The 17,204-nt window shown below is 38.0% G+C and overlaps 1 protein-coding gene across 1 annotated transcript in view; it reads left to right on the top strand.

The window, feature by feature from the left end:
• Positions 1–17,204, top strand: part of MROH9 (maestro heat like repeat family member 9) — a 63,925-nt gene that overhangs the window by 21,030 nt on the left and 25,691 nt on the right. Inside the window, exons 5-11 of the mRNA XM_087866565.1 lie at positions 3,999–4,134; positions 5,545–5,669; positions 9,068–9,217; positions 11,669–11,823; positions 14,195–14,360; positions 15,490–15,632; positions 16,668–16,805. Coding sequence (XP_087722691.1) covers positions 3,999–4,134; positions 5,545–5,669; positions 9,068–9,217; positions 11,669–11,823; positions 14,195–14,360; positions 15,490–15,632; positions 16,668–16,805 — 1,013 coding nt within the window. The remainder of the gene's footprint in view (positions 1–3,998; positions 4,135–5,544; positions 5,670–9,067; positions 9,218–11,668; positions 11,824–14,194; positions 14,361–15,489; positions 15,633–16,667; positions 16,806–17,204) is intronic.

Below are 17,204 nucleotides of genomic sequence, written 5' to 3'. Positions count from 1 at the left end.
AATAATAAAATGGGCTTTCCAACAAGAAGATACAACAATTATAAATGTTTATGCACCTAACATGGGATACCCAAATACATAAAACAATTCATTACAAACATAAAAGAATTAATTGATAGTAATACAGAAATAGTAAGGGACTTCACCACCCCACTTACATTAATGGACAGATCATTCAAACAGAAAATCAACACGGAAACAGTGGTTTTGAATGACACACTAGACCGGATGGGTATAACAGATATATTCAGAGCACTCCATCCTGAAACAGCAGAATACACTTTCTTCTCAAGTGCACGGAACATTCTCCAGAATAGATCACATACTAGGACATGAAAAAACTCTCAACAAATTCAAAAAGATCAAAGTCATACTACACATCTTTTCTGACCACAACATTATGAAACTAGAAATCAACCATAAGAAAAAATTTAGAAAAACCACAAATAAATGGAAGTTAAATAACTTGCAACTAAACAATGAATGGATCAACCAGGAAATAAAAGAAAATTTAAAAATTACTTGGAAACAAATGAAAATGAAAACACATGGTTCAAAACCTTTGGAATGCAGCAAAAGCAGTTCTAAGAGGGAAGTTTATAGCAATACAAGCCGACCTCCAGAAGTAAGAGAACTCTCAAATAAACAACCTAACCTTACACCGAAAGGAGCTAGAAAAAGAACAACAAACAAAACCTAAAACCAGCAGAAGAAAGAAAATAATAAAGGTTAGAGCAGAAGCAAATAATATAGAAACTAAAAACAAAACAAACCAAACAAACAAACGAACAAAAACCCCAATAGAACAGATCAGTAAAACCAGGAGCTGGTTCTCTGAAAAAAATCAATAAAATTGATAAACCTCTAGCCAAACTTAATATGAGAAAAGAGAAAAGACTCACATAAATAAAATTATAAATGAGAGAGAACTAACAACCATCACCATAGAAAAATAAACAATTTTAAGAGAATATTATGAAAAATGATATGTCAACAAATTGGACAAACTAGAAGAAATAAATAAATTCCTAGAAACATATAAACTACCAAAAACTGAACAGGAAGAAATAGAATATTTGAGCAGACTGATTACCAGCAATGAAATTGAATCAGTAATCAATAAGCTCCCAAAAAACAAAAGTCCAGGACCAGACAGCTTCACAGGTGAATTCTACAAAACATTTAAAGAAGAGTTACTACCTAGTCTTTCAAAGTATTCCAAAAAATAAAAGAGGAAAGAAAACTTCCAAATTCATGCTATGAGGCCAGCGTTACCCTGATACCAAAACCAGATAAAGACACCACAAAAAAAGAGAACTAGAGATCAATATCTCTGATAATCAAAATCCTCAACAACATATTAGCAAATAGAATCCACCAATACATTAAAAAAATCATTCACCATGATCAAGTGGAATTTATTCCCAGGATGTAAGTGTGGTTCAATATTCACAAATCATTCAACGTGATACATCACATCAATAAAAGGATAAGAACCATACAATCATTTCAATAGATGCAGAAAAAGCATTCTTTTTCCAATGCTAATTTCAAATGCTAATTTCAAAATGCAATATCCATTCATGATAAAAACCCTCAACAACATAGGTCTAGAGGGAACATATCTCAGCATAATGAAAGCTATCTATGAAAAACCCACAGCTCACATCATCCTTACTAGGGAAAAACTGAGAGCTTTTCTCTTAAGATCAGGAAGAAGACAAGGATGCCCATTCTCACCACTTTTATTCGACATAGCACTGGAAGTCCTAGCCACAGCAATCAGACAACAAAAAAATAAATAAATAAAAGGCATCTAAATTGATGAGGAACAATGGAAACATTCACTATTTGCAGATTACATGATACTCTATATAGAGAACTCAAAAAAACCCACCAAAAAACTTAGAACTGATGATCAAATTGAGTAAAGTCACAGGATACAAAATCAATCTACAGAAATCTATTGCATTTCTATACACCAATAATGAAGCATCAGAAAAAGAAATTAAGAAAACAATCCCATTTACAACTGCACCAAAAATAATAAGATACCTAGAAATAAACCAAACCAAGGAGGTTAAAGATCTATACTCTGAAAACTATAACAACACTGATGACAGAAGTTAAAGATGACACAAAGAAACAGAAAGACATTCCATGCTCATGGATTGGAAGAACAAATATTGTCTATACTACCCAAAGCAATCTACAGATTTTATGCAATCCCTATGAAAATATCACCGGCATTTTTCATAGAGCTAAAACAAATAACCCTAAAATCTGTATGGAAGCACAAAAGACCCTGAATAGCCAAACAGTCTTGAAAAAGAAAAGCAAAGCTGGAGACAGCACAAGTCTGGACATAATTTATATTACAAAGCTGTATATCAAAACATTATGGTACCAGCACAAAAATAGAAACATAGATCAATAGAACAGAATAGAAAACCCAGAAACAAACCCACAATTATATTGTCAATAAATCTTCAATGAAGCAGGAAAGAATACCCAATGGGAAAAGACAGTGTCTTCAACAAATGGTGTTGGGAAAACTGGACAGAAACATGCGAAATAATGAAAATGACCACTTTCTTACACCACACACAATAATAAACTCAAAATGGATTAAGGATCTAAATGTGAAACCTGAAACCACAAAAATCCTAGAAGAGAACACAGGTAGTAACTTCTTTGACATTGACCACAGCAACTTTTTTCTAGATAGGTCCCCTGAAGCAAGGGAAATAAAAGCAAAAATAAACTATTAGGACTACATCAGAATAAAAATTTTCTGCACAGAGAAGGAAACAACCAACAAAACTAAAAGACCACCTATGGAATAGGAGAATATATTTGCAAATGACATATCTGATAAAAAGTTAGTATCCAAAATATATAAAGAACTTAGAAAACTCAACACCCGAAAAACATATAATCCAATCAAAATATGGGCAGAAGACATAAATAGGTATTTCTCCAAAGAAGACATCCAGATGGCCAACAGACACATGAAAAGATGCTCATCATCACTTATCATCAAGGAACTGTAAATCAAAACTACAATGAAATACCACCTCCCACTGTCAGAATGGCTAAAATCAAAAACACAAGAAACAACAGGTTTTGGCAAGGATGTGGAGGAAAAGGAACCCTCTGGCACTGTTGGTGGAAATGCAAACTGGTGCAGCCACTCTGGAAAACAGTATGAAGGTTCCTCAAAAAGTTAAAAATAGATCTATCCTATGATCTAGGAATTGCACTACTGGGTCTTTATCCAAAGAATGCAAAAACACTAATTCAAAGGGATACACACACCCCTATGTTTATAGCAGCATTATTTATAGCCAAGATTTGGAAACAGCCCAAGTGTTCAACTGATGAATGGATAAAGAAGATGTGAGATATATATATATGAAAATCTAAATATTTGAGTAGCCTGTGTGTCAAGGAAATTGTAGGAGGAAATACAAAAATATTCTAATAGTAGCTTTGACATCAGAAGTAAATGCCCCGAGTTTTAAAAAATGAATTTCCCTGGGAAGAATCAGAACAATTCCCGGAGGAAAAGTTACATTTCTCCAGTGTAACTGAAGTGTGTCATCTTAAGTATGTCATACATAGAAAAGAAAGCATGAAAGTTTTAGGGTATCCATCCCTGCCCCAATATTCTGGAAATTTGCTACCTGAAAATGGCTACCTGATTCATGGAATAGAAACTGGCATTAGTTGAGTTGCTATTCTTTCCAAGCACTTTGCTAAGAACTATCTTTTTTGTCATAAATAGCCCCCAATAACTATTACAAGGTAGCATTTGTTATCCACATTTCATAGATGAGGAAATTGAGGCTCAGGAACAGATTTGAATATAGATTTTGTAAGTTCTGAAGCTCCTCCTCTAATCCTAGTCTGCTATATATATTAGAGGGTCAGATGTAGACATTCAATGTTAACTATGCATAGCAAATGCATTTTGTCCTCCTTTGTTTTTCCATTAGGGAAGTGTTGATGCTCCATGTTTGGGTGTCCTGGCAGCAGAACTGTCTCTTCTGTGTTGCCACAATGATCCCTTAATCACCCAACAAGCATCCTCGGGATTGTATCACCTCCTCTGCATTGCAAAGTGTCAGAATGGTAAGAACGATTTACCATCCCTTCTATTGGATACTAAGAATTTGTCCCTAATTATTCTACTTGTGGGTCCCAAGAAGACTCTATGTTTGTAGATTTCTAAATCCTTCCCCAAGATCTATAGCCCCACTTTCTAAAATATATTTTGTAATCTTTTTTAGAATTATCAAAATATGCTAGTAATATCTGGTTCTTCAAGATCTATAAAGTACTATACTTAGTGTTGGGTGTTAATGGTGGGGACAGGAATGCTGTAGGGAGGAAGGGAAGAAGAAGATTAGGGAAGAAGAAGAAAGATTACCAATGGGACTTTTAAGAAGGAGGCATATTTTCCCTTCTCATGGGGCATCAAATAGAATACTCAGATTCTTGCTTCAGTGGTTGGGAAATTTAGCCCAAGACTAAAGTAAATGCTGTTCTGGGCAGCCTAACAAAGCATAAAAGCAAGTCCTGAAAGTATCAAACTGTTTCCAAATAACTTAAACAGAGAAAAGATTTATCTTTCCATAATACATAATTCATTGAACATCAGATAACAAAGGACAATGAGGTAGAGTACTCAAAGAGTTTTGTTCCATTAGAAGGAAAAATTTTTTCTCTAGACTAAATTGTTTTAGTGCCACTTAACAAAGCTTAAAACTTAAAAACAAGATCTAAAACGATCAAGTGATCTCCAAATACTTTAAATGCTCATCAGAATGAAGCTCAAGTCTACTCCTAGGAATACGAAAATGCCAGCACTCAACAAGTCAAAACTCAGAGTGTCTGGCATCCAGTAAAAATTACTAGGTATGCAAAGAAGCAGACTACAACCCAGAAGGAGGAGAGAAATTAACCAAAACGGACCCAGATGATAGAATTAGTAGGGACATTAAAACAATTGTTGTGATATATTCCATCTATTTAAGGAGTCAGAGAAAAAGATGAGCATGTTTAGTAGAGATATAGAAAAATTTCTGAAAGACTTCAGTTGAAACTCCGGAGATGAAAACTACAATATCTGAGATGAAGGACCTGCGGCAGAGATCAACAATGTAATTTTCCTGCTCTACAACTTCCCCAGCTCCTTGCAAAATGCCTCCAAGACTGCTCTCCTACCAATAAACACTCCAACTTAGCAACAGCTTTTCCAGCGCACTGAGTAATGCATTTGATGGCCTTAATGTATTCACTCTCTGCTCAACCTATTAAAATTATGTCTTTCATTCAGATTTCAGAGGCCTCACTTAAACACTTTGTGGACTCTGGATCAGTGCTGTCATAATATTTGATGGGATTTAAATCAGCAGAGAGTTAAATGTTCAGAATACTTTAGATCTCCAGAACCGGGTAGGAAGGAGAAATTGGAAATAGCGATGTCATAGAAGGAACCAGTGATCAAATAAAAACCTTAAACTCTTTCCCTTAATACAGAGGATATCGAAAAAAATAGACCCAAGACGAATGATAAGTCTGGAAATCAGTGCCTCCTGCCTACTCCCTCTGATACAGAATTCCAACCTAAGGTCTTGCAACAGGACAAAACTAAAATTACCCAGGTAACTTGCTCCCCCCCCCTTTATCCTATGGCTTTTATTTCATGTGTGTTATTACTTTTAGTGGCAAGTTATTTCAACAGTTTATATTTTTAATAAATATTTTCTATGTTTTTAAAGTTCAGTGAAGCACAGAGTAAATAATATGTAGAGTACTTGGCTTCCCAATGTTCATCTCTATGAATGAGAATGATGCCTATTATTCCTGAATATAGCAATTTATATTATTTTATGTGACCCTTACAGAATGAAAATAAGAGAAGTGTTTTCTAGTTTTATTCTTTTTGTTTGATTAATAAATATACACTAAAGATCGGCAACTTCTGGTTATTTAGCAAACTTAATGGAGTCGCCAGTTAACAGGCTTTTCAATAGTATTATATTTCACTCAACAAACATCAAAATAACCTGCTCTAGATTTTGTTTTAAAAAACCTATGAAATTAAAAAAAAAATTAAGTTGCAGTGGAAACCTCAGTACAAGTAAATCGTTTTTACATTGACCCAACCCTGGGGAAAGCCATGAGGCTCCGTACACTCCCTCACTTTCTCCAAAGTACAGGGCTTGTCCATATGCTTGAGAGGTCACCCAGCTCTTAGCCTAGGTTGGGCTGTCCCAAGAGATGGCCTTCTAGCCTCACACATTGAGCCAACAGCTCAGCAAAGCTGCTGGGAAGCCCTTCAGGCAAGTTCATCTCTTGCGGTGGGAGAGTCTTATGGTTCCTCCTAAAACTACATACATAAAGCAGTGTCTTCTCCTCCCATGGCTGAGATAGAATTGTGGGAGGAATTGTGGGAGGCTGAGGAGCCGTGGAAGTGATAAATCTTATATAATATGGGCAAAAATACTGCATAGGTATCTTCAATATGTGTTTGCATGATGGTGCATTTTTCCAAAATCAAGCATTATTCTTAGCCACCTCCCCTCAAAAATCACGAGCTTGGTTGACTATGAAATTGTCCACTTATGTGAAGAAACCAAGCATCTGTATAGGTTTACTAGAAAATTCTTCTACATCCTTCAATCTCCACTCCAGTGCCCTGGAATGGGAATCCTGAACACCAGGACTGAGCTAGTGAGTGGAGGACTGGCAGCCCCCTCAGAGCCCCTTCCAAGCAGTCCATGAGGCCAACTACTACCAATTTCATGTTGCGTTCTGTCTTTTCTGAGTTTAATGTCCTTCCGATCTGGAAATGCTGGGGCTAGGAGGGAGGGTGCCCTGGGTCCTTGCGTTCATGACCTGTTATTTGGTTCCCATTTGTGAGACCAAAGCAGGCCAGTCGTGCCCTGTGTGTAAGAGCAGTAGCTGGAAAACCCTGAGGTGGGGACTTTCAGAGGTAGATTGGAACAGGTGCGTTGAGAGAATCTAAGGTTGTAATAAGGGAATCAAGGAGACTATAGCCAAAGACAAAGTCCAAAGGATGTGACTAGGAGGATAAGCATCAAGGTTTTTAGCCAAGAGAGCTAGAAACAAAATACCATGAAATGGGAGGATCCAAAAAAAAAAAAAAAAAAAGAGCAGGTTACAGATTAAGAGGCTGTTCTTTTATATAGTGACCAGTTATAAGAGAGGACACTGTCTTCTAAAGGAGCCACAGAGGGTCATAAAAGTGTCACAGACTAAACAAAAAAAAATGTTTATGCCAAATAAACTAGTAAACTCACTCATGGGAATGTATAGAAAGAAAAAAAACTCACAATAATATATCTACTTATGAGAAGAGTTTCTTCACAGATGCGTGGTTTATTTTTTAACAAACTGTGTGTCAAACACAGAGAAAGAGATGATAAATTGTGGAATATCAAGTTGGTACTCTACCATGCAGCCATTATAATGAGTAGCATCAAGAATATATAATGACATGGTATAGGAATAAGAAATAAGGGGCACTATAGGTGATTTCTAAAGAATCCATTCTATAAACAGCCCCTGTCGTCTGATGTAGTCTACTGTCATACCTGGACCTACCTTCATGTGACAGAAACTCCTAACAGTTCTAATTTTCACTAGAAATTGCTTCTTCCTCAACTTTTAAATGGACACTAAAATAAATTCATTGAATAAACAAACAAATAGTTAAAAGAGAATATTCCCCCATTTCAATGTCTTTTTTTTTTAATTCAACATATCATATAATGAAATCTGGCTTTCTTAAAGAAGGGCAAACTATTTGCGATACTCGGTCCACCTCACCAAGCCTTAGTGACCCTCCTTTAGCTTTCTTGCATAGCATTCCAAGAATACTACCCCTCACCCCTCTGCCCAGTAGGAGGGAGACTGGTGGTCACCCATTGTCACTCAAACCTCAGGTTTGCCCTATTGACCAAAAAGAGCTATGCTCCATCCTTTTAAGAGGAATGCAGATAAGCTTTCATTGTCAAGATTGGGTACCTTCTGAACTTGGGAAAATGACGTATGTGTGTGTGTTTATACTATAAAATGTAATATATATACATAAATATTTATGTATATGAAAGGAGAAAATGTGACTCATTCATCTCCTTTAACTGAGAGATCCGTAATCATGTAATTTTGTTCTTATTTTATGGTCCATGGATATTCCTCTGACTTAAAAAAAAAAAGGATTGTTTGGATTGTAGTTCTCGTACCTCAATCTCCGACATATGAGGCTTTTTCTCTCTCTTCCTGCTTCTTGATCCTTCTCTGGGAAAGAAAAGGTCCACACCCTTGAATCACCCACCCTTTCTTACTTCATCCCCTCCTGCATACTAATCATGCTTGTTTCTGATCTCAGCAAACTCATTCCAAAGCTAAAGAAGCTCACAATAATTTCTAATATTCGAACAGCTGATTGGTGTAAAATCAATATTTTATAGTTCCTCCTAATTGTAATGCCATGGTTTTTCATTCTTTCCTGGCCTGACTCGAGCGCTGACTTACCCAGATAAAAGTGTTTTAACTGCTTTAAAAATCAGAAGAGGGGCACCTGGGTGGCTCAGTCATTAAGCATCTGCCTTCGGCCCAGGGCGTGATCCCAGGGTCCTGGGATCGAGCCCCGCATCAGGCTCCCTGCTCCGCTGGGAGCCTGCTTCTCCCTCTCCCACTCCCCCTGCTTGTGTTCCCTCTCTCGCTGGCTGTGTCTCTCTGTCAAATAAATAAATAAAATCTTTAAAAAAAATAAAAATAAAAAAATAAAAATCAGAAGAAAAAAATAAATGTAATTCCACTTGAATTATCAATATCTAGACAGTTGTAAAATATGATTTTTAACATTTTTGAATGGAGGAAGAGGGCCACAACAGCAAAAATGCCTAAAGCCTACAAAAATCACTTGGCTCTACCCGGCCCCAGAGCTTCCTCCAGAATGATTGAATTCAGTTGTCTTTCTTCTGTCACCATAGGTAAGGCGTGAGGTCACAGCTCTCCTTTTTGGTTTCAGAGTGTAGGACACACCCTACTGCCATCCTTGCTGACTGATTTTGTGTGGAGTCTCCTGATGAAACTCTCTTCCCCTAATTACATAACCGCATTCAAGGCATCAACCATGCTGAAACTGACTCTGGAGTATCACGCGCATAAGGTCACCATGGTAAGATAGCCACAGTGAGTAGAGGAACACTGACTTTATTCTCTAAAGTGCTCTTGTTGCCTTTGTTATATGCCTACTTCTTTTCCTGTGTATTTCTTGCTATTGTTCATTATGTTACTTTAATCAGATGAGGCTTTTTTTTGTGAAATATTTCAAGCACGCAGAAAAGTTTAGAAAATAATGTCATGAACGTTTACCTACCAATCATACCAAATCATAGCATCTTGCCATATTTGCATCAGGTTTTTTTTTTTAATTTTTAAAATACCATTTGTTCAATAAATATTTCATGAGGACCAGTAAATGCAGTGTATTTTTATCACCTTTTTTTTATTATGTCCATTTAGCCACAGTATAGTATATCATTAGTTTTTGATGTAGTGTTCAATGATTCATTAGTTACGTCTAACACCCAGCGCTCATCACAACACGTGCCCTTCTTAATACCCATCACCCTGACCCCCCCACCCCCTCCTCTCTGTAACCCCCAGTTTGTTTCCCGGGGTCCAGAGTCTCTCATGGTTCGTCCAGCTCTCTGATTTCTCCCCCTTCAGATTTCCCTCCCTTCCCTATGATCCTCCGTGCATCAGTTTTTTTAAAGAATACATTAATAACAGTAAAATAGTACGTATATAATTGAAATCTCCTGTGTAACCACTAGGGGAAGTTTTCAAGGACCCTCAGCTTGCTATAGGGCTGGCTACATAATTTGTGGGGCCAAGCGCACATGAATGGAGGGCTTCCTGTTCAAAACATAGGGAAAAAGTGCCATTAAATATACAAACATATGAAGGGTTTTTTTTTTTCCCTTTCCTCCAGTCGCTTTCTTTCTCAATTTGTCATAGCATTTTTATTTTCGATTTAATGTCTTTCTAAGCCAAAAAAAAAAAAGCAACTAAATTTTTGAAATAGCACAAAATTTACCATCTTTATATTGTGCAATGCCAGTGGTAGATGTAAATATAACAGCATTTAACTCAACAAAATAATGCAATTCACATTTCGTAGGAATATGTTTTGGCTCAGGTCATGATCTGGGGGTCCTGAGATCCAGCCACACAGAGCTCCTCACTCAGTGTGAAGTCAGCTTGAGATTCTTCCCCCTCCCTCCCCTCCTGCTTCTCCTCTTGCTTGCATGCACTCTCTCTCTCTAAAACTAACTAAATAAAATATTTTAAAAATAAAATCAGTTATGATGGAAAATTGTTCATGGTTAAAATTATCCCTGAAAAATCCCTAAATTGCACATATAGAATGTGGTTTACAATCTCTAAATAAATCTAAGTTGGCAAGTCTTTTCTTAAGAATTAAAGCAGATCATTATTGCTATCCTTGAGTGTATAGTAACATAGCTGGCTTGTTTTGGGGCATGCTGCATGGAAGGGAAAGGGGGTGAGACGAAAGAGCTCTAAACTCATAGTTAAAAGGTCTACGGAGAAGAGCAATGTTTAATGTCCCCTATTTCATGTTCCCCTTGCAGCATACGCAGTGTGAGGAATGTCCTGCACTCTTAACACTTCGCTTATTTATTTATATTTATTTATTGCTTGGAGTAGGGGATGGTGCTGATAACTGTATATGAGACAATTGTAGTGGAATGTAAATTACGTCAACCAACATTTCAGCTTATGATCTCTGAGGAATATTTTCCAAATAAAAAGTGAAGTTATCTTGTTGGATGAAATTTGATGTTGAATATACAGCCATTAATTTGAGACAAATTTCAGGTCTAGCTAGTAATCTCCTTGTTCAAGAATTAATAAAAAGGGGAAAAATAAAACTGACATAGGGCCTATGAATAGAATTTGCAAGATTATGTGACTCAGTGTTTACCATTCTGGGCCATTCTTGGAATACATAGTTTATCCGTTCTGTATGTAGATTCAAGTCTTTAATTGTCAGAAAGGTTTTTTGAAGTATACAGTTCCATTGTTATTCTGTTCCATTGTTCTGATTTCCTTCTTAAAGGACTTGAATTATACAATGTTTTCTATACCAACCTTATATGTCTTAAATAAGGAAGTCTACCTTCCCCAAATAAACTTTTTTTTTTAAATGGGCATTTTCCCCTAACAATAAAAGCATAGGCTTATTTCTCACCCCAATAAATATTTATGTTGTGTAGTCATACACAATAAATATTTATGTTGTGTAGTCATACACATACCAACCTTATATGTCTTAAATAAGGAAGTCTACCTTCCCCAAATAAACTTTTTTTTTTTTAAATGGGCATTTTCCCCTAACAATAAAAGCATAGGCTTATTTCTCACCCCAATAAATATTTATGTTGTGTAGTCATACACATAAATTTCCTCTCGTCTTATTTGTGTGTCAATCGCTGCCGTGGCCATTCTGAGAAGGACTGAATTCTTACATGCAAGAAATGCCTTGCTTTAGAGGTGGCCATGGAACAAAAGACTCTTGTTGACCTATAAATGACTTTTCCAGGTGTCTAAGATTGTGGATGCTATTTACAAGCAATTGTGTGAAGATTCTTCCCACATCATGAAGCATGCTATGTTGCGAGTCATCACCTTGTTAACACGCACTTCACCAAAGAAGGTTATCTTTCAACTTATGGATTACCCAGTCCCAGCAGACAAGTAAGGCCCCCTCAGCCTTTCCGTAAGGGTTTGTTCACAGCCTCCAGGATCCGACAGAGCTGGGCAAGTTAGGCCTGGCTTCTTTTTTTCTGAAAAAAGATATCTATTTCTGCATCACATAGGATGATCATGAAGCTTAAATAAGATCATGCACATGATCTTTATTTATTCATATTCTCACACAATACCTACACACGGTAGACACCCTCGACAAATGATCATTGTCACTATTATTTATCTGAGGCTTTAAATTGTGTTCTGCTGCATATCCCATAGGAACAAACCTCTCCTCAAAGTGATGATGGGTTTTTTCCCCATAAGTGATAAAATTTATAGTGCTTTTTTTCTTCATTAATGAAGAACAGATGTAAGGTATTTACCTGCACCAACAAAATAATGAGACACTAAAAATAGCTCTTCCTTAGTTATTTATCGGAAATTCATGATCGAGGATCCTGGAAAATATTAAGGAAAAAAGAATACCAGTATGAACCTATGGGACAGTATGAGCCTAACTCACATTAGAAGAGAGTAGTAAATAACATCACTCCATTTCTATCATTAGTACTTTGAGAAGGAAGGTAATATTTCTTCACTATTAACCGTATAAAAGGCAGGAAGTTATATTATGGAAAGGATTCAGGCTTTGAAAACAAATGGATCTGAATTCCTTCCCAGCCACACAAGTTTCTAAACTTCTTGATCCTCAATTTGTCTGTGAGATGAGAAAAATTCCTTATCTATACAGCAATTATATGGGTGTTAAATGAGTTAATGTCTGTGAAAGGGCATCAAAATGCACAAAATGCTAAACCAATTATACAAGTGACTTTTTTTTTTCACCTGAAAGCTTATATTTATTTGGGAGGCCCGTAAATACTCACAAAGTATTTTACTACTTAGAAAATTCCTGGCAATTAAAAATCTTCCTATGACTCAGTGTTTTCTCATTCAGGAATTAAGCACCCATTGTATGTAATATATTACCAGCCTTCAAACATTTTGTTCAGAGGGAATAGCTCAACATTGATAAAAGTTGCCAGTGAATCCAGCACAAACATATGACATGAGGAGGTACAGAAAGCAAGCATAATTAGAGTTAGGTGAACTTAATTAAAATAGTCACCAGCAGATCTTGTGCAATAGGAGGTGAGGATTGAAGCAGAAAAGACTAAGATTTAGAGTTGAGCTAAATCAGAAAAACAGAGAGAATGTCTGATCAGCTAGAAGGTATGATCAAGAGGTAAGGGAGTGAGACAGGGCATGTAAGACTTGATGTCCATGTGGTTCTAAGCACAGTTCTAAAGCTGAGCCCAGAAGACAGGAGCAGTGGAGTAATGGGTTCTGAAGAGCTGGTATGTCTGTGTTCTGGAGGACCAGGCCTCCCTATTAGGAACCTAAATGCAGAGAGTCTATAAAATAGGGTTCAGAACCCAGCATGGATTGATAACGGATCAGGAATATACCCACACAGGGGTGCCTGGGTGGCTCAGTCATTAAGCGTCTGCCTTCGGCTCAGGTCATGATCCCAGGGTTCTGGGATTGAGCCCCACATTGGGCTCCCTGCTCAGTGGGAAGCCTGCTTCTCCCTCTCCCACTCCCCCTGCTTGTTTTCCCTCTCTTGCTGTGTGTCTCTCTATCAAATAAATAAATAAATAAAATCTTTAAAAAAAAAAGGAATATACCCACACAGAGGTGTGTAGCGGTTTTTAAGATTAGCAATAATAAAAAATAATCTTGAAGAGTGGCCAAGTATATAGAAAGGAGCTAGGGGACTGGAGTTTGAGGAGCCAGGGTTCTAGTGACTGACATCAGTGTCATTAATTAAATGTGTGACATTTCACAAAAGAGCCCACTCCTCTGAGCTCAATTTGAACTTACTTTTCTAACTTTTAAATTTATATAGTTAGTTTTTTGCTTAGTATTTCTACCTAAAATTAAGGGTTTTTTAAAAAGTTGATATATTTATTTATATTAACTTGTATTTTTATAGCAATTTTTAAATATTCTCTTATTCCTGGACAAACAAGATCACAAGTTGGGAGGACCACAATATAGAATGGAGAAAGCTTATCAGTTCCTGACTTTGACCTGTCCAGATATTTAAATGTGCTAGGAAATGAACTTGCAGACTTGCAGACTGCATTTTCTGTAATATCTCACTGAAATTCTTCCTGTGTTTTCAAGGACAAGAGATTAATGGGATCATTTGGAAATGAGCATATCAATTTGGTTTAGACTTGTCTGTAATTTCTTCATTATAAAACATGTAAATCCAAGACTTTTCTCAAATCATGACACAGTATTAAGTAGGAAATGAACAAGCTGATTCTCACCATGGTGGTGGGGGGGGGTGGGACTGTGTTTGCAGCACTTTGATACTGATGTGGCACGCAGCAGGTTCTGAGTCAAGTGTGGCCCCTCATGTGCTGAAGACAATCTTGTTGATACTGAAAGGAAAGCCCGGAGAAATTCAGGACAGCTTCATGGAAAGAAGACGTTTCTCTCTTGATCCTACTAATATGATGCCTGTAGTGGTAAGTAATACCATGAGTGTTTCTTTGTCCTGGCATTTCTCTGATCATGAAAACCCCTATCTGCCCAAATATTCAGTCATACTTCTTGACACTGTCCTGCTTTCACTCATTCATTCATCCAACACATACTTATTGAGTACCAACTATATGCCACCCTGATCAGGAAGTTTGCATTCCGGTAAAAGACACAGACAACGAACAAAAGAATGTGTCAAGTGTCAGATGATATAAAGCTGAGAAGAGACATAAAGTGATGTGGGGAAAAGAAAGTGATCAGGAGAGTTTAGGAAAGTTGGTCAGAGGATGCCTCTCTGCTGAGACAACATCCAGTCAGAGAATGAAGGAGTGATCCTTGCAAATATCTAGGCAAAGGAGTCTTAGACAGAGAGAAGGGCAAAAGCTTTACAGTGATGAGAGCTTGCTGGTACATCAGTGACTGTGAGGAAACCAAAAGGAGAGAATGGAGCAAGGGTGGAAATTCAGAGATGGTGTCAGAGAGTAGCCACCAGCTAGACCATAGAGACTTTTATAAGCATATGAAGGCCTAATGTCATTTGTGCCCACCATTTTCTATCTCCTGAGGAGTAAAATCACCACTCCTGGGAGTAAATTCTGGTCTTATGGAGATATAGTAGGAATAAAATGGGTAGTTCTCCACAAATGTGAGGTGGTGGAATGTGTTTCTCTGATGTGGTGGGTGGGTGTTGCAGTGGTTAGTGGGCCAAATGATTGTTAGTGACCTGGACTGCCTCCTCTTGAATATCGCACTGGCCTGGATTGTTCAAGCACAGGGAGGACCTGGGTCATTGGTAGGACCATTCTTCATGGCCACATATGAAGGGGACATTGGGATGTATTCTGTCCTTGGGAGCCACTTGCTTCCCACTGGTTTGGCAGCCGAGGGATTATTGATAGTGCTTTGGGAGCTCATTGCCATAGAATACTGGACACAGTTCCTGGTTGAAAATGGTCTTAGTAGCTGTTACAGAATGAATGAATACACATGCACACTTCAGGCTTCCTTCAAGGGGGTTGCAGGAGGGGTTGTGGTTCCTCCCTTCCCCCCACCAAGGCTGGCTGGGTTTAGAGGCAGAATGCTCCATTCTTGAGCTCTTTTTCCTTCCTTTAGGCATCCCAGGCCCTGTGCACATTGCTGCCTATTTGTTCTTACAAGAAAGTGGTGGCCCAGTTTTTCCCCCAGCTCTTGATGGCCCTCATGCTTCAACTCTTCTACAGCAGTGACCTGAGACTGATGACAGAGAACAAGATGTTGTGAGATCATATTGGTTATTTTAGATTCAATCAGAAATAAGCTTCCAGCTGTCAACTATTTCTCGTCCCGCGGGTTCATGTGGAACTCTTTATAATCATATGCAATGCGTTCATTTATTACAGTTCCCTTTCCTCTGAAAGGTAGAATGCCTCTAGGACCCCTAAGTACCTAGAAGTTAGCTAGAACCTTCCCTGAGTGTGTGCAGCATGCACGAAGAACCACTCCCACAGAACATGGTTTATTCTTGCCAGAGTGGGAGGCTACCAAGGGGAGAGAGAGCAGGCAGGAGCATTAGAGCCAAAGCTAGACACATGCTAGCTCTGCCATTTACTCTCTGATAGTGATTTCTCAGGGTCATTGTATGTGAGAGATTAAAATAATGTATGTAAATGTGCTCTGTGAGCTGTGAAGTTGTTTAATGGTTGATGGTGTGATGTGTGGCCTTAAGACGGCACACGGTCATTCTCTCCACATACGGCAAGATTCAGCTCTTTCCTTTCACCTAAGGCTCTACAGTTAGCTTTGTTGCCCTCTAGAGAAATCTGGACCCACTGCCTGCTATTTGCCCTCATCAGGGGTGGACTTCTAAAACGGGCAGAACTCCAAAGCACAATCCATTCCATTAAGATACTTAACCCATTCTCTGTCTTTCAAGCAGACATGCACCAAATCATCCCACCCGGATGAGAATATATCTATTTATTTAAAGCATCCAAAGAAGAAAGGCAGCAGGCACTTTTAGCAAATTATCACATCATTTAACATCTTTTATTAATAAGCTGTTAAGCTAATGAACTAATAAGCTGCTCCATGATTAATCCTAGATTTTACATGCTACCATTTCAGTTGGACCCTAAATCCCATGTACTGTTGATCAGGGAAGATGAAGAGCATTGAAAGTTGTTTTCCTTTGAAACATACCCTTTTCCAAAACCAGCGTCCTGCGCAGGGTGGAATGAAAAGTCCGGTCATAAGTACTTAGTTACATGAAGGCCACTGTCGAATGGTGACTCTGTTCTTCTTTGGGGCTGTAGCTATGCCCAGGACGCCCTGCGAGTTCTGCTGAATTGTTCTGGACTACAACAGGTGGATATTGCTCTAAAGAAAAAGAATTGCTGGAACCAGTTTAACCAAACGCAGTTTTACCATCATGGGGTCTACCTTGTTGCCAAGTAAGAACAGGGGCCCTGCACGTGGTTCTGTCTCTATCCCACCTTCTCCAACTTTCTTCAGTTAAGCCATGTGTGACACAGTCAATATCCACTCCAACTTCCCTCTCTCCCCTAATGATCTGAATTGCCCTTTGATTTCTACTCCTTCCCTTATTTTAGGGGTTTATTATTTATTGATATAGTTTTCTCTTTCCTTGTCCTCCTACTTGATGATACAGATACCCAATTATCCTCCCTCCAAAGGACAGGTTTCTCTGTCAGATATGGAGAACTGGAGGCGAATTTGCTTTTTCTTTCCTCTGCTGTTAGCAGATTCCTGCTATGTAGGCATCAGACAGTTATAGATGTGCTCCCACTTCAAAAAATCTGTTCTCAATGAGACAAATAATTTTGGAAAGT

Source organism: Ursus americanus, chromosome 2, assembly GCF_024610735.1.
Source record: "Ursus americanus isolate L20-20 chromosome 2, mUrsAme1.1.p, whole genome shotgun sequence".
In the NCBI taxonomy this organism is placed as follows: Eukaryota; Metazoa; Chordata; class Mammalia; order Carnivora; family Ursidae; genus Ursus; species Ursus americanus.
This window is presented reverse-complemented; position numbering and strand designations above follow the sequence as displayed.